This window comes from Limulus polyphemus, unplaced genomic scaffold, assembly GCF_000517525.1.
Source record: "Limulus polyphemus unplaced genomic scaffold, Limulus_polyphemus-2.1.2 Scaffold1564, whole genome shotgun sequence".
In the NCBI taxonomy this organism is placed as follows: domain Eukaryota; kingdom Metazoa; phylum Arthropoda; class Merostomata; order Xiphosura; family Limulidae; genus Limulus; species Limulus polyphemus.
The window spans coordinates 182,916-202,160 of NW_013667174.1; the positions used below are offsets into that span (position 1 = coordinate 182,916).

Here is a 19,245-nt window from a genome sequence, read left to right on the forward strand (position 1 = left end):
GAAAAAAAACGTTTGAAATGCATTCAGGAGGTCTTAGGGATAACATAAAGGAAATTTGAGATTTTTTTATTTTAATATGAAAATTACTTTGCACACAAACTATTCAAAACAAATACTTAATATATTCATGGACAAATCTTTATTTATTTTATTTAAAATACTTCACTAAAAATTTGATTTTTTGTATGTGAAAGACTTGTAATATTAACTGAAAGACTACCAAATTTTGTGAAGATAAACACATTATATTGAAAGTTAGAAGTATTAAATCTATAAAGATTTTAAATGAGTACAATAAGGTCACGTGGTCAGTCAAATTGACCGAGCCCATATTGAGAGTTAAATGACTCATCTATAAAAATTATCGACTGTAACATGTTGTTGAAAAGTTTAAATTATGCATTATAAACTTCCCGAAATAGAGTGAACCACTCTATACACTTACTTTTAAGTGTACTTTTAATCTTTCCAGCTCTGACTCTTTGCTTCTCAGTTCTCCTTGCAAATGACTTTTCACATTTTCTAAAGCCTGTTTCTGACATTCTAAAGTTTCCACTTTACTCTGATAACAAAGAAAAACAAGATTATAGCCAAAACGATGCAAAAAATAAAAACTTTAAATGATAAGTTAGTAAAAAATATCCAAAGAGAAGAAAATCAACGAGGTATTGTGGAAATAGAGAGAATCAATATTAGTTAGATACACCGATGAAAAACATGCACAAGAGTTCTAAAGGAAATCAATCTTACACTGAAAACTAAACATGAGAATAAAACTGTTCAACTTTTGCACCAATTGAATATTGTGGTTGGTTTAAATAAGCATGGGATAACAAAATGTGTGTGTACAAAATAAATCAATAAATCAGATAACCAGACCAGCTTAGTAACTAAAAGAAGCTGCCTCTATTACTAGTTACATTTCATAAGAAATAAAAATTTATAATTTTTATGTGTAAATATACAGATCAATATTCACCACTGGAAACAAGCATTTGTCAATCAAAGAAATACAGTTCGTACATACAACTTTAGTATCAGTTAATAATGGTGAGCTGGCACCACCTATTAAACATATGTAAAGGTTATAGAGTTTAGAACATAGTACATTATTGTTATTTTGTTGTTGTTGTAGGATTACATACAAGATGGTTATTGATAATAAACCTTGTAATGTTTTACACTGAAGAATCCAGTGCATTTATTAAATATAACCCACGAGCATAATGTTACAATAATGTAAAAGACGTACATCTATCACACGTATGAGAATCATTAATGTATTTTAACTTTACAGATTGTAATAGGTACTTTATTACTCAATAAAAGAGAACATATGTATGCATACATGCATCATAACATTGTTCCTTGTCTCTTTCAAAACTAAGTGTAACAATATTGATTGTTACATTACTTTTGTGATAATTATTGATCTAAACAAATAAATTTTGATCACAAGAAACAAAATGTTGAGCATTTGGGTGTTAATTTTGTTTCACAGTAACTAACATCTTATTAAAATGTCATCTTAAACCCTTCTTTATGTTATTTCCATAACATAATTCATACTCTCATTCAGTCATTAGAACATCCTTTACAAGTAAGAAGTGCCACTATGAAAATTATGAACTGCCTGAAATTCCATAATCACCGCGACAGCAATCCTATCATTCTCTTCATTTTGCGGCTTCATTTATGCATATCAACAATGAACTTCTAATATTTTACTATATGAATTTCCAATTATTTTTCTACATTTTTACTGTTTCATTTCTGTGAACATATTGACTTATTTGAAAACAGTAATTTTTGTTATATATTTGTAGCAGTTCTGGGGCATTAAGTTGTCCTGCATAGACTTTTCTTGTGTACTAGGTATTTCACATCACACTGAAAAAATTTCATGAAACATGCCTTAGTGTTAAATATATTCTGGATCTTTTTTATATGTTGTGTTATGGGTGTTGTGAAGCTACTACTACTACTACTACTACTACTACTACTACTACTACTACTACCATGACAAGGATTTAGTATTAAAGGAAAGAAACTTTTCCAATCGGAGGTGTTCAGAGACATTATCATCTCCCTTTGCCTCGCTTATGATATTTTTATTAGCTAGAGTTGTAACCAATTGAAATTTCAATTACAGAGAATGAACAGGTAATATTTTAAGGTGATTTTGACATCACGAGATGGAGTAGAAATGTCTAAAGGGCTCCATGGCAAAGAGAAGAGCAAGGCCGATGACTCCGATGGTAATGACGAGAAGAGGCAAGGTGACAAACTTTTGACAAAATACACTCCAACAAACTTCCCTTAATCAAGATCACAGTGTGGCGGGAATCTGTAAATCCAATGCCATGGCTGGGATCATTAAATTCAAGTTGGGCATGAAATTATTTGGTTGCAGTCCTACTGCTTGATATTTGTGCCCCACCACTTACCTGATTCTTCATATTTATATTTCTTAAAACCTCACGGTATTGCTGTGGATTTTATCTTTTAATTTTACCAGTGGTTCTACATTGAAGGATCTGTGCTCTTGTTACTGCAGGTGAGGCTCCTATAAGTTTAGATAGCAACACCCCTTTAATAATCCTTAGCTCTTACATGTATTTTTCAGATCTGGCCAAAGGATTGGTACCTGCAACATCAATACAGATTTACAAGAACAGCCTCTTGTATTGCAGTTTTAAATCATCCTCACTCATCACTCAGTCGGGGTTCAATTTCTTCCTCCTGTTATTTACTTTACTCTTTGGATGAGTCTTTTGTGAATGTTATTTGATTACCCATTTTCCTGAAAATTGTTTTAAGAATCTGACTTCCTGCATATGTTTCATTGAAAGGTCAACTGTTTAATTATTAGTTTAAGAGATTTGGTTTGTTTGTTAGTGATGTATTTTTGAGTTTTTTGTGCCTTTCTCCCTTCTGTGTGATTTTTACATGTTTGAGCTTTGTCTTTAGTTAATTTTTAATTGTCTCATTTTGATTTTATCTGCAACCTCAGTTTCTTTGTTTTTTGGTGACTAGTAGAAATATTTGTCTCTCTTATATGACTGTGGGTGTTCTTTTTTTTTTTTCCCTTGGCCTGATAGTCTCCTTCCTCTTTACTCACAACTGTTTCTTCCTCTGCCTCAGGTTGTCCACTTCATAAATAGTAGGACCAAATAATTTCAGTTTATTGTATGCACTTGTAAAATTCATTGTTTTCTTTATGGCTAGTAGTGAAAGGTTTATGATCTTGCTGGAAATTCTTAAAGTAGTTACTCCTTGTTTGAACAAAAATGATTTACCAGATGCTACAAACAAACTAAACAATTACATAATTGGTCATTTTTATTTTTCAATGCTATTTCACTCCCTCTTCTTTTTGCATTGGTCTTCTATGTACTGTTAATGTGCAATTGTGCTAAGAATCTTTATGTTTTCACCCAACTTACAATGTTATTTTCTATATGCTCTGGATCATATTTTCTTATATCATATTGGAAGACAGATTTCTAAAATGTTCTGGTACTGATTTGGCCTTATAAACAACAGATTAGAATATATATTAAGTGTAGTTGTGATGATACAAAGTACTCTTGATTTTAGAATCCCATACTAACAGTAAAAAGAAAATGTTCCTAGTATTATCGGCTTTATTGTGCAGTTTTATTTCACTTGTTTCCCTAGAAAGTTTTATGTCTAAGTGTAGAATGTCGGATTGGGGTTGCTTACAGACATGGCCAAAGAGGAAGTGGCAGAGGGGGAAACTCTTGAAGATATAGTAGAAAAGGAAACCATGGTTGGACTGGCCAATCTGGGGCTACCAACAGTACTCAACAAGTAGTGGATCGAATCATAGCCAGGATTCTGGGTAACAGATGAATTGGGAAAGAGGCATAGAGGTGCAATCCCGTCCAAACATGACTGACCAGTTATCGCCAAAGCCCGAGGATGAGGTATTTGGGACCAAAATGCCTGTAGCTGAGAGGTGAATGCATCGATCATCGGAATCCCAAATTGAGAGCAAGTCTACCGGAAAACCTCATGATGGAGCATCCATTCAGTCAGGACAATTCAGTTGGGCCGAGCTAGGTGATCTGCTATTAAGTTCATCACCCCTGGAACATGGGAAGCCAGGAGGTTGATATGATGGGAGTGAGCCCAGTAGAGAATATCCAAAGTTCAAAAACAAAGGTCCCGAGAATGCGTGCATCCTTGATGGAAAATGTAAGAGACTACTGTGGAATTGTCAGAATGAATCATGATGATTTTCCCCTTCAATAGATCGAGACCTTAAGCCATTGCTTGTTGGACAGCAAGAAATTCAAAAATATTGATTTGGAAGGAAGATTCGTCTTCCATCCATAGACCCTGGAATTCCTGACTGTTGATATAAACATCCCATCCCTAAACTGAGGCATCTGTGAAGAGACGAATCTCGGAACAAGGGGGCTGTATAGGAACACCAATGGTAGTGTTGGTCCGATCCAACCATCACTCGAGATCTAAGATGTTGCTCCTGATTAAGGAGACTGGAAGATCTAGAGGATCACAGTTAATGATCCATTGGTTGTGCAGCTACCACTGATGGGACCAAATGTGTGCTTGTGCCAAAGAAATCAGAGATTTAAGGGATGCCCACATCCCCAAAATAAAGAGAACCACCTGTGCGTGCAGTAGGAGAAGGAGAGTTGGCTAAGTGTTGAAAAAGACACCCAGATAGACAATATATTGAGTCAGCAAGAGAATGGATTTCTCGGCTCTGATAAGAAAGCCAGCCTTGGTGGCATCTGAAAGGAGAATCTGGGTGTGTGGTTCCACCAACTAACAATATGGTGCCAGAAGCAACCAGTCATCCATATAATGGTGTGTGCACAGGCCCCAAGCATGAAGGTGATGAAAAAAGCTTGTACAACTCTGCAGAAGACATATGGTGCAGGTGCTAGGCCAAAGGGCAGAGCCCTGAACTGCAGAACCTGACCCTTGTGCATGAAACATAGATAGCGACAGGATGACTTCGCTATGGGAATGTGGAGATATGAACTTGGTCATACAGAGACCTGGTGAAAAATGGCAATGTAAGTTGAGAAAGGACTCCATTGTGAACCTGGGAGGATCTAAGAATTGATTGAGATGAGAAAGATTGATGATTGGCCGCCAATCTCCCATCTTCTTGGGCACAACAAATAAATGGGAATAAAATCCCCCAAAAATGGGATCGACTCTCTCTACCACCCCTGTGATGAATAACTCTCTGACAGCCTTGAAACGAAGGTCTACACTCTGCAAATCATTGGAAAAAGCAGCCTCAGAACTCCCTGGAGAGACACCCTAGACTGAATATATGTCCCCATCTCACAACAAATCAGATCATGGTCACTGTGAGTGACTCCCCCCCCCCCCCCCTTTGATAGACACTAGATAACAGAGATGGAATAGTAGAGAGCTGATTAGCCTCTGTGCTGGAAACAGTAACTTGTGAATTCATGCCTGAAAACGGAGTTTCAATTTTTTTTTATAATAATTATTAAATATAAATTACACAGAAAGCCACTAGGTGATGCGAAAATTGAAACTAAGGACATTAACTGTTGTGCACTTCTGTAGAGAAACCTGTGTCTAAATGCATTTAAGTAATAGCTATAAGTAGCAGTGGAGGTATGTTTTGGCATTATTAAGCCTAAGATAGACAAACAAAAAAAAACAGAGGATCTGACCCCCAAATCTGAAGAAAAGACTCTAGAGATTAGGAGTCAAAGAAAGGTAACACATACCCAAGAAACACTGTCACAAAATTACAAAAAGGGCTTAGGTAGATGCAAAACAGCATGGGTATAAGATTAGGCAAAGGTCGATGGTGGGGAAAAAAATGACAAAATCCTTTCTGTCATGAATTCAAAACATAGGCAGAGGTATTGCAGTTACAAAAGAAGGTCCAGGCTGCATGAAAGATTTCACTACCCACTGCACAAAAGACACCACGTCTGCAACAGACAAAGACAAACCTGACACTTGTTAGTCTAGCACGAACAAGACAAAATGGAAGATACCCACATCTGGGAAATAATCATATGGAAATAAAAGGCTACAAAATTTGCAGGGGCAGAAAATGTTTGAAAACGAAAAATCTACAAATAAATACGTCTGCAAAAAGTAATGCCTTTATAGATACTTCTATTAAAAAAATGCCTATATCTGAAAAGTTCCCAAGCAAAAATAAAACACGTCATTAGTCACGAATGCCAAATCGAGAAGTGATGATTGAACAATCATTATAAAGGGGGTCAGTTGTGCTAGGAGGGTGTGTTGCACTCCTATTGGTGGAGGGCTGTCACATGCTCATTTGCATGTTAAAGCACAATAATAGCATGTAGGAACAGGTGAGTGTAGGTGGGATCCTCAAAGCTAGTAGTGAGCAAATAATTGCATATATAGAGGGCAGCACAAAATTAAGAAAAGCTAATATGTGAGAGGAGGTAGGGTATTGTATCGGAAGAATATCATTTCACTTTGTTATCACGTAGTAAATGTACTTTGTATAATGTGATTTCTCTTACAGGTATGTTTTTTTATTTTGCAAGAAATTATTGCATCCTCTACCTCATTCTTGCAGTCTCTCTAAAGACTCGCAAGTGTCTTCATAAATACACATTTTTTTCTAACATTTAGTGAAATATGCATATTAATCACAGAAAATCAGAAATTTGTGATCGTTACCATTGTGATGACTTGTTATTTGGTAATCATATGTATGATGATATTTTATTAAATATACAATTCCTTAACAAACATCTGAAGAAAAAATACAAAAATACATTTGGATAAACATAAAATATTTCAGACTGCAATGAACATAAGGAATTTTTCTAAGAAATAACATCTTTACCTTTACTTTCTTTAGCTCATTTTTCATGTCCTGTAGAAGTTCCTGTTTCTCATCCAGCTGTGTTTTCAAGTTCTGAAACTGAATAAATTTTCAAGTCTACATACTTAAATAGAGACTAGAAGTTTAACTTATGTCCAAAGTGACATATAAAACATTTTTAATAGTATTCAAAGGTCACCAAAACTTAAGAAAAATAATATAAATGTAATTCTATAACAGATTATTAACTCTATAGTATTTTCACATTAAGATATGCACAAATTTTACTATGGTTATCATAAGTCTTTGTTGCATGGTATATATATATATATATAATATAAAGAAAACTTTACTACATTTATGATATGAAATTTTGTAATAGAACAAGTAAAAATCAGACATATATCATGTTACTCTGTGAGTTAGCTAAAGGAGGAATGGAAAAATCAGTGTCAAAATTTAGCATCTAAGTTAGTGTTTCAGTATTATCTCATTGAAATACGCAGAAAATAAATTTTTTAAATACTTTTCTTCAGTGTATATGATACATAATTCAGAATAAATGCGATAGATATCAACACAAACACCATTTCCAATGCCATCTTGGAAGCACGGTTTGTTACATATGAAAATACAAAATAAAGTGAAAAGTAATCCGTAACTCATGTCTAGTGGATCCCTTAAAGAGGAAATATCTCTTAGTACTATTTTTTCAAATTAGATATCCAACTGTCAACACAGTTTAATTTAAACAATGTACGAAGATCAGTTTGTTAATGGTTGCTAACATAAGAGAGAAAGGTGCATTGTGAAGCTTTTATAGCTTAAGTTTATGAATTGTTATTTGGGAACATTACTGTTGGTGGTAATGTGACTACAGTGTTGCTGCTTTTTGGACTCAGAAGTAATTATAAATTAATATTAACTTCCAATCAAAGAAAGCTAACAGTTTTGATCACAACTAAAAATCAACCAAATAATGAGTATAGTTAATTAAATATACTTTTCTTATGTTAAAGATAAGAATGTATTGTTTCACCTGTTTGGTACAACAACTGTAAACAATAAATTTGGCTGTAAATCAGTTTTGGAGATTTAGGTTATTCGTAAGTCCATACACTAAGGTAATAATGCAAAATAGCCAGTTCCAGAAGTATAATGATAAAAAATAATAAAACTAGATATATTTAATATTCTAATCAATACGTGTGCCATTTGTTTTCATTGTAAGTTGATTTTGGTACTGCTTGTTTTTAACGTGAAACATAACTTCTGGTTTGAATGCCATATAATAAATTTAAAGTTGTTGTCAAACAGTCTCACACAGGTATGTCAATCTATGATATTGTTAATAAAAATAAATTTTGCTACTGTTTTTCATATTTTGATGTTGTGCTAGGAAAGACTATGATAATCAATTATGGTGTTATTTCTAGCACTCTTACATCTCCTAAATAACTGTTTCAGTTTTGATGCAGACCACAAAATTAAAAAAAAAAACAAAATAGATGATCTCAAAGCATGTTGAACAATCATTCTATTCACTGCCATCCTGTACAAAATGTTGAATGATGCTAGGATTATGAATGAAACATTTACTAGTTTCATATAATAATAAAGCACTTTAAGTGGTAAAATGAAAAAAAAAACTGTAAAAACCACAACATACATGGCATCTCATGTAAAGTCAAAAGGAAAATATGTAACTCAATTAAATCTATATGATATGATATTTTTAGCTCAAGAACATGCCATCAGACAGCATAGTAATACTTTTAGACATACATTGTAAACATTTCATGAATATAATATTTTACATGGAATTATTCTCATACCCACATGATAAACACTGATATTACATTATTCAATTACCCACTTCATTATTTAAGTATTTTTCAACAATATCTGTCACAATTATTGGATTTTAAGCACTTTTTCAAGGCCTTGAAAAGGTAAAATAAAATTTCAAAACTTTTCCAGAACTCTATGATGTATACAAGCCCTGCCATTGTCTCAAACTCTAGAAAATATCCTTTCAGCAATGGTACATGAACTATGAACCACTGGATTCATAGTTCGGGCATACTAACCTTTATGGCACACACAGCAAAAAAGAGCAAATGTCAATTTTGATAAATTTAATAAATTAACCCAATATTAGTAAAAACCTTTTTTTTAAATATTACTCAAAGTGCTTTTAAGGTAAACATTTAGTTTTTATTTTCTTTGGAAATACAATGCATTTAACATTCTTGTTAAGTACTTATGGTAAGACAGTGCGATAGGATACCAATCACATTTATGGTTAGTAGCCTATACAATAATCTAAATCTGAGTATTAACGTTAAAATTTTCCTTACCTCAAAATGTATTTCAGATAGATACTTAATTCTCTCAACTGTTGTGTAATTTCCTGTTCATGATACAAGCCCTGAAGAAATTCCCACCCCTACACGTGTCTATGCATATTGTGCCAGCCTATGACATAATTGTCATAATGCTGTAGCCTTCCACCAAAAGTAGGGCAACACCACCTCCTTGCATGATAATCTCCATGAGCCCTAGAACATAATCATAGGTTCATTCTTGATGGGGCAAAGAAAATGCACCAGAAGTGGGTAGGAAGAGTAAGAAGGTGATGCAGAGGTAAGTACCTATCTGAAATACATTTTCAGGGAAGGAAAATATATTTCAGATATATGCTTACCTCTCTGCACAACTAAGAACTAGAATCCTACATTGAAAATGGCAAATTGGCTGGTGCTGATCAATTACAAAGATGAGCTCTTTTCTCAAATAGCCACAGAAAGAGAAAGCTCATGGGGTGTGACTTCACAAGACAGGGAGTTGCTTAGTGAAGCAGCAAACTCTAGAAGACCTCATCCTTCTCAAGCAGGGAATACCTTTTGCCCAATTTGTTGATAGTCATTAATTGATATATTTCGTGTAAATTACCTCCCTGGCTAAAAGGGAAAGTAAAATGGCAGGCCAAGTGTAGGAGCAGGACCACAGAGGAATGTATTGAATGATAGAGAGTACCAAGGGAAGATGGTGAAGAGAAGGGTTGTCATAAAGAAAATGACTGAACCAATCCTGGCTGAGGGCATTGAAAACCAGAGTGGTTGAGTCTGGAAAGGGTGGCAAAAAAGAGGAGGAAGTTTGGAATTGAGAGTCACAAAAGCACTGACCTGAGAAGTCCTAAAATGAGAACACAATCAACAGAAAACTGAAAGATGTATGGACCACTCTATGGGATGGATTCAGTCCAGACAAAACATGAAAACTGCCACCAGATTCAGAACACCCAGGAAATGCCCTGCTGTAAAGTGAATATAATTATCATAGGTCAAATAGAGAATGTCCAGAGTGAGAGTGCCTCCTTGACAGTTGATGTAAGAAGCAACTGTAGAGTTGTCCTAGTAGATAATCACAAGATGACTGGGCAACCGAGACTGAAGAAGTTGGCAAGTTCGGTACGGTGCAGTCCTCTCCAGAATGTTGGTGTGTAGGGAACACTCATCTTGAGACCAGATCCCAGAGTGAGTAGTGGTGTCGAGAACAACTCCACAAGAGGAAATAAAGATGCAGGTTGGATGGGAGAGGGGGTACACTGAGAGGGATCAGGGTTTCTAGAGAAGCAGATCTCACACAGAAAGAAAATGAGGAAGAAGTGCCCTTGAAACCAAAATTGCCATGGCATGAAGGTGAAAGGGAGAGGGTTAAGCCTGCCTCGTGTGGGAGTTGAGGAAAACTCCCAGGTGGACAATATACTGGGTGGGAATTAAAATGGACTTGGAAAGCTTGACAAGCTAGCCCATATGAGAGGCTTCCCAAAGAAGAGTGGAGGAAGTAACTGCTGAATCCTTTCCAGATGGACAGGACTTGATTGATTACATAAGCGACTAAAGCAATGTTGAAGGGGAGAGCTCAAAACAGGGACACCTGATCCTTGTGACTGAATGAAAGAAAACATCTGGGAGGATGGAGCAATTGGTATATGTATAAAGTCATCCAAGACAATGAACTTGGTCATCCATAGTTCAGGAGAAAAAGACTAAAGGAAGAAATCCCTCCATTTTGAACTGAGGAACTATTAGACAGTGGTTCTGAGAAGAAAGGTCAATGATGGGACATCAGTCCCTGGTATTTTGGGGAACAACACAAGGATGAGAATAAAATCCTGGAGAGGGACAAAGGGCCCTTTAGATGGTTCTCTTTGTTCAAAAGATTTGAAATCACAGCCTCGAGATCTGAGGATTAGTAGGAGGAGGGAAAGGAATATGAAAAGGAACAGAGAGGAGGATGAGACAAGAAGTGAAGAGCAAAACCATGTACAAGACCTTGAATGACCTACTGGTCAGTTGCAAAAGGGGTTCAGAGGTCTGTAAATAGAAACAGACATGCTCTGACTTGGCGTGAGCCGACTAGATACAAAGAGAGGTTGTCACCCACAGAACATAGTGACTTCTTACAATGTCTTTGGGCTCAGATGATATATAAAGAACAAATCACAATATCAGTGATTATGGCTGTACCAGGCTATCAGTCAGGTGAATGTAAAGAGAATGAAACTCTGGAATACTTATCAAAGTGGTGGAAAATACTCTTCACTCAGCAGAAGACTTCTCTGAGTCAAATGAGGGTCCTATGATTTCACTCTCAGATTAGTTTTGCTCTCCTCTTCTCTGCCCTAAGTTTTCCAAGATCAAACAGACATCACTTGAACAGTATCTCACATAAAGCATATTACAAAAATAATACGGAGGAATTGGATAAACAAATCATCTATCTCTTCCACAATAACTATATTATGGTCAAAGGTACCACAATTTATCCCAGTCAATGTAAGCTATAGTATTCAATTATCTGGAATGGACCATGCACACAATAATCTGATCACTGCTACAGTGACAGGCCCATAGCTCTATTGTTTGGAAGGGAAAATGCAGTGGTTTGTTACAGATTAAATAAGACAAGCAAAACTTGTAAAGATGAACAAAAAACAAACTATATTGACCAGAAAAAACAGAATAACATGTCACATGCTGGCTCATTATTTAATGTTGTGGTAAATGACTGAAATTAAACAAAAAGTAAGACTGAATTTGAATATAAAGTATAATAACTTAATATTTTAATTGAAGATGTAAGTAAATTGGAAGAAAGAGAACACATCGTCAACCTTAGTTAAACTAAAACATGGAAAATAAAGATGAGACTTAACAAGTTGTAGCTTCATCAAATCTAGTTGAAAATATGAAATAGCTTTGATTATCCACATTCTTTCTCTAGGCAGGTAACCACAAAATTGGATCACAAGTATCCGGAAGTATCTCTGCTCCATCTTACAGTTGCAATATCCACCAGTAGATAATGTTCTTCACCAAATTCAACTAGAGAAAGTAGCTCAGTTGAAATCTTGCATAAATAAATACAGCAGTATTAAAATTCATTAGCGCTTGTGTAATGTTTAATGTTAAAAAACTCACATTTTATAAAACAATTATTTTTCTTTACATAATTCTAAAAATGAGACTGTTCCTGAGGATGATGCAGTAAAATACCTCGAAACATGTTGAGTGTAGAAACTAATTCCAGTCTCATCAGTTTTTGTTTTTTTACCCTGTACAGTAAGTTATTTGTATTTTATTGTAATTTTGAGATTGGGAACAGTCTCATTGTTTAGAATTGTGTAGAAAAAGAATCAGTTTTATAAAATATGAGTTTTTAAAATACAACAGTATTTACATAAAGATATTACCTAGTTTTCTTATTTTTTAAATTTGTTTCCACATCACATTTCCCACTTAATATTAACTCATAATACTATTATACGAAGCAGCTTATTCTACTTTATATACTAAGACAATAAAAAACCTGAGACAAAAAATTATGAAGTTATAATTTTCATATACTGAAAATGTATTTCTGATAAGTACTTATCTTCTCTCACATATACAGCTATTCTCTTTCTGTGTTGCCCTCTATATGCAAAATTTTTTTTGCATGCCACAAGTCTTGCCCTCCCATGTACATCACGATCATGTCTCACATGTAAATCATCATACAACAACCCTCCATCACTAGGAGTGCGACACACCCTCCTGACACTTGTGACTCCTTCTAATCAATTCTACTGAACTATCACTTTGAGTTCAGGCAGAAAAAGAAGCAATGGTTTTCAGTGGGGAGGAAGGGTGGGAGGTGAGTACCTATAGGAAATACATTTTCAGTATAGGAAAATTATAACTTCTGATACAATACGTTACCCACCTGTCACATACATAGTTAGAATCCCACATTCACATTGGATAGGTGGAAGGATAGAAGGACGCATCCTTTGAAAGTGTCCGAAGCCCCCCCCTGAATTGTGATCCCAACTTCTGTACCAGGTATACTATGTGCCCAGTGTGGAAAGAGGTGTCACATTCACAGGCAGAAAAAGGTAGAGAAAAATGGTTGGATTGTAGTCCAAACCACAGTATATCATAATCTCAATCCTGTCCAAGAAAGACTGTAGAAGAAACATCTACAGACAGTAATGTGGGTGAAAGCTAAATTGGATGTGCTCCAAGGTGTAGTGTGGTTAGGGTGTGACAGACCATATGAAGCAGGTCAGCTCCAGTCCAAAACTGATCGGTATTGGGAATATAATCTCCAATCCATGGTAGGAGGAGGATCCACACTGTCTTCATCTCAAGTGCAGTAGAACAGAAGTATATATTATGCAAACCAATCTTAAAAATGGACATTTGTGCAAATCCACAACTAACTATACATCCAGGAACCCAACAACCAAACAATGGTCATAAGAGATGTGCCCATGTGGCAAGTGACATAGAACATAAACTCAATCATACTGGCACCCCATTGTGCAACATTATCCTTGGGCTGCGAAACTTCTTGAGGTGGAGTGCAAGAGAGGAAACTGTCACTCCATTCAACTTTATCCTCCAGATAGGACCACACAGAAGTTGGAGTGCAATGGCACTCTACAGGTCCACTGCATAGAAGTGGATAGCCAATGATAAAAAATATAACCACCTCACCCTCCAGATAGAACCGCACAGAAGCTGGGTGCAATATCAACCTCTGGGGCCTACTGCACTGAGTTGGTGATCATGAGGCAAATTGAGTGAGAAAGAGGAAACACAAGCAACACGTATGAGGACTTATGTTGACTGGTCTTGCTCTTAATCAAAAACCAGTCACTGAGAACTGACATCCATGTGATGGTAGAATAAGGGATCACAATCGAAGAGGTGAACTGCAATGTGACAGATCAACTCCAGATAGGACTACACAAAGGTTGGAGTGCCATAGCAACCTCCATGTCTCACTGCATGAAGTGGATTGCATACATAAATTATAAGCAACTTTATCTTCCGGAAAGAAATGCATAGAAGCCGCATGCAAAATCAATCTTCGGGACCCATCACACGGAGTCCGGAGGAATGCCAACACCAGAGACAGTGTAATAGGTAACAATGAAAACCTAATTTTGAAAAGCACACCATCCAAATTTATTCAGTTAAAGGTATGGCAGGAAAGAGCAGCTATCTCCTTCTGCTTTACTTATGTAAGTCCATGGGGTTAGTGTAGTCTGGAACAGGCATATTAATGAAGCAAATATATATAGTGAGGGAAAAACTTACTAGTGATCTTGTGGAATACCCAATCTCAACATTGTGCATTATTGGCCATGGATATATTGTATATTATGTATGATTTCATCATGGTGGTACAGTGCAGATTTGAGATATATTAAGCATACCTGGACAGGCAGTGCTTGCCACAGAGCGGGATCCTTAAAGGAAAAAAAAAAGGAAAATGTATATCAAAAATATAACATACCCAGTCACAGCCTCACCAAAGTTTGAAGGATGACAACAGGTGGAAGACAGTACCCTAACGATGAAGAAATAGCCACCCAATGAAGATAGTGGGAGATGAACATATGAGTAGTCCACATGCCCGACTGAAGAATTTCCTTCAATGGATGACAGAAGTGAGACACTAAGGAAAAGGTAAAATGCCTGATCTGATGCAAAGACACCTGTAACAGATTTTGGGAAAAAGGAGACAAAGATGAATAAGCCAATCGAATCAAAAACTGAACCCAACTGATAAGGATGGAATGAGAAAGGTCATGGACTGAAGAACTTTGCCAGAGAATGAAAAAAGTAAAAATGAGAACATTGGAAGGAAGCTGTGTGGGCAATGTAACAATGAAGAGCACATACAGAACATAGAAGCCTATCTAGATCTGACTGGGAATAAAGGTGGGAGAGAGAAGGAAGAATTGAATTCCCCTCATGAGCTGCTGAAGTTTTGGGAAGGAAAGATTGATCCAGATAAAGGAGAACATATGTGGTATGGTATAGAGTGCATGAAATAAATCTCAAGGGACAACTGAAAAAAAGCAGGAGGCCAAAGGTTCAAACAGAGGTAGAGTAAGGCAATTAAGAATCACATTGACATCTCAATCTGGAAGGACTACTTGACAAGGAGGTCTACAAATCTGGAAGGAATGCAACAAAAGGGAGAGGGTAGGGGAGGTAAACATAAAACAGTACTGGAAAAAATGGAAGGTGTGAAATAAGACTGTTCGATAACAAGCGATGGATGAGACAGAAGTCTCATGATCAAACAGCCAAGTGAGGACATCTGTAAGAAGAGGAAAGGTGGGTCGAGAGGGGGAAAACCAAAGCTCAAAGACCATTGGTCAAAAATGGTCCATTTACGTTGTTAGACAGCCACTGGGGAAGGGCGATTGGAATGTGCTGAAAAAGAAGCAATTTGCCTAGATAATCCAGATCTCCTTGCCAAGGACCAGATAAATGCTAGGCATGAAGACAGAGGGTAGGAAGGTTGAGATGAAATACCGGTGACCGACGCTGACTTAATAGGGATGGAGTAGAGGCAATAGAGGGGTAGTTCAGAGCTGAAGTAGTTGAGAAAACCAGGGTTGTGCCAGCCAGTAGGGAACAATCAGAAAGACCTGATATGGAGTGGCAGGGATGATCGACATCACCCAGAGAAGAAGATGGATGGGAGAATAAACATAGAGGTATCGGCTGTTCCAATCCTGGCTGAACACATCGACAGCTAGGGCATGTGGATGAGGAACCGGACACCAAAATAAAAGTAATTTGGAATTGACGAAAGTGGCAAATGCATCCATCTAAGGAGTACCCCAATGGAGGCATAGCCACTGGAAAATATGAGGATCAAGAGACCACTCCATGGGATAAATTTTGCCTGGTTTGGAAAGGCATTCTGCCATGATGTTAAAAGCACCTGGAAATATGACATGCAAAAAGATGTATCCCAAAAGTGTGGGCCCAAAAAATGAGATCCAAGGTTCAAACACAAAGGGAACGAGAATGGGTGAGCTCTTGGTGATTGATATAATCCCCCACCGTAGAATTATTGGAATGGATCAGGCCAAGTCGATTCCAGACAAAGGGAAGAAAGTGATCCAAAGCAGGTTGTACTGCCAGAAGATCCAGGATGTTGTCCAGAAGCCTCCTGATGACTGACCCATGCCCCCCAATTGTGGAGAGAAGTATCTGTGAAGTGATGCAAATCTGGAGGAGGAGAAGGAAGCGGTACATCTGACAACATGTGGGCCTTGTTCAACTACCAATGCAGGTCGTCAATGAGGGATGGAGGAAGGGTAATGGGAGAATCCAAAGGATACCAAGCAAGATTCCACTGGTCATACAGCATTCACTGAAAAGGCTGCATATGTGCCCAACCCAAGGGGATAAGTGCTTCCATTAGTGCATCCTGAAAGAGACTGAACCCCCATGAGCAATAAGATAGAAAGCAGCAAGGGTGTGGAGAACTGAAAGCTCTAATATCGACAAGATATTGGGTAGGTAACAGGAAAGACCTCCCTAACTTGATAATCCAACCTACTTCGGAATGAGCTAACAGAAGCCAGTCATCCATGTAGTGGTGTAAGCACAACCCCTGAGCATGCATAAGTCAGGCAAATGCTTTGATCACCTGATAAAACACATACAGAGCCGATTCAAATTCAAAGGACAATGCACGAAACTGGTACACAATCCTGTGGTGAACAAACTGAAAATAGTGTCTGGACTGATGAGATATAGAAATGTGGAGAGGACAATTGTGCCAATGTGAAGGGAAGGAGAGAGAAGGTATTCTCCCAAACATCTCTCAAGAGATAGGTTCAGTGCCTCAGAAAGGAGGTGTATGGTAGACAAGAGCCACAAGAGTAAGACAAATGTGGGAAAACTGGGCGTGGGATAAACAGATAGGATTGTCAGGGTCAGGTTTTGATAATTAAGTTTTATTACTCATTTTTCTTTTTGACATGTTATGGTACATTATGCCATTTGTTATTGTCCTCATCTTCTGTTGTAAGTTTCTTATTTTACCACACAACATTAGGATACAACGTAATTTGATGTTTTAAAGCCTGTTTATGACTTTAATATATGTCAGACTCTATATTAGTTAATCCTCCCTCCAATTATTGTGTGATTTGCATTATCAAGTGAATAGCCAGCTGGCAAAATTTTGGATACTATTATCTTTCAAATATAGAAGTTATTGATTATAAAGCAAACATTACTTTCAATTAACAAATGTAATTCAGAATTTCTCACACCCTGAGAAAATACTGCATCTGAAAGCAGCATATTAACAGTATATTTAAGCTTAACAAGAAAGCATAAACCTGAAAGTAATGTATTATATCTGTAGCTTAAATACTCACAACATGACATTCTCCCCTTGAGAGATTTTTAATGTTTTATAACATACTCTAAATGAGACACACAGCCTGGCACTAAGCCACAAGAAGTTTTAATGTGAAATCTCTCTCTGCACAACTATGTTGTACAAAACATATATCACTCACGTTAATGTTTAGTTCTTCCTTTTTAGATTGGTTTCTTTCACCTATTTTCATTGATTGCAGTGAATCCAATAATTTTCTGAAAAGATCTTGTTGTTGTTCATGCTGAGAAAGCATCCACTTCTGCCACCAACTGTCTTCTTTCATTCCCTGTAAATTATAATGCATCATTTCCAAAACCTCAAACTAACAGTTACATTTTCAAATAAAAGAAAATATAAAATTGCAGCTGAGATATATATACTAATATACTGAAAGCACGATTGATAGTTGTGGAAATAAACTGAAGATGCAATGATTCTGCTTATTTAAATATGACACAAACAAACGAGATTTCAGTGTTATTAATCAGGAAATGAAAAAACCCACTGGAATTTGTAGATTCTTAAATCCTACAATATAAAATTCTTGAAGCTGTAAAAGGTATAAAGATCAAAATAAATATAGCAAATAAACTATTCAATATTGTAAGGAAAAGTGTACATGATGTTTTATTTTTCATACAACTGTATTGGATACTTAGGCTAAAACAGAACACCAAAAAACTTTTATTGCATGTACTTTACAGACTGTAATTAATTTAAAGCTATTTAAAAAACTAATTCAAAATTAGAACATTTAAAGAAAAGCTCATGCTTACTGGTATCCAACTCTTCATATTTTTTTCCAATTCAGCTGTAGTCGCAGCTGAGCTTTTCATCTGCTTCTCAACATCAGCAACTTTGGTATAAAGGTCTTGTGGTTCTGGTAACTTCCTTTCAGTCTCACTATTAGGTTATCATCACAAACAATAAGTGAATAAGCTTTCCTACTGTTGTTACAACTTTAAGAAAAATTAGAATAATGTGAGGTCACTCGTATGTCAATTTTTGTTTTTGGAATAAATATTTATTACTACATTGTTTCAATTCAAATTTAAAAAAATACTTTTTCTCTGCAATACTGAATTTTATAATCATCATAATCATAGCAGAAAAATTAAAGTAGTGAATGTTAAGGATTTATATTATTTATATAAATTAAAAAGGACAAAAAATTGTTTTAAATAATAAATGTCTTACATAATGTTTACTCTTTGACCATTAAGTTAATATATCAGTACACTATAATGCTTGGAGATGGCTTGAATGGGTAATGAAGAAAAACTTTAATGTAAGTTTAACATAACAGCAAATGTACAATGTTTTGACAAGGTTTTGTCATCATCAGGTACAAGTAGTTTACACTGACACAGATATATATATACAGTATGGAACAAAGAGGTCATATGACCGGATACTGTTGCAGGACTTAGAAGAGATATCTTGGCATTCCAAGGTGTTGGTTTAGAGTAGGGTTGTTTTGTTAAATTAAGATGGATTCCTTGATTTTTCGTTTGTTTGTGTTTGGTTCTTTGTTTAAAATTTTTAATAAATATACTATGGCTTTTTGAGTTCCAATGGTGGAAAACATGGGACGGTTTTTATTGTGTTCTGTGAATCTGGTTTCCAAT

The 19,245-nt window shown here is 36.1% G+C and overlaps 1 protein-coding gene across 2 annotated transcripts in view; it reads right to left on the reverse strand.

The window, feature by feature from the left end:
• Window positions 1-19,245, reverse strand: part of LOC106464120 (outer dense fiber protein 2-like) — a 98,296-nt gene that overhangs the window by 47,852 nt on the left and 31,199 nt on the right. For both annotated transcript variants that reach the window (XR_002611642.1, XM_013924233.2), the window contains exons 6-9: window positions 18,394-18,520; window positions 17,757-17,903; window positions 6,881-6,958; window positions 446-562 (exon numbers count right to left, since the gene is read on the reverse strand). Coding sequence is in view for 1 of the 2 variants with exons in the window: in XM_013924233.2 (XP_013779687.2) it covers window positions 446-562; window positions 6,881-6,958; window positions 17,757-17,903; window positions 18,394-18,520 (469 nt within the window). In the remaining variant the exon portion in view is untranslated. The remainder of the gene's footprint in view (window positions 1-445; window positions 563-6,880; window positions 6,959-17,756; window positions 17,904-18,393; window positions 18,521-19,245) is intronic.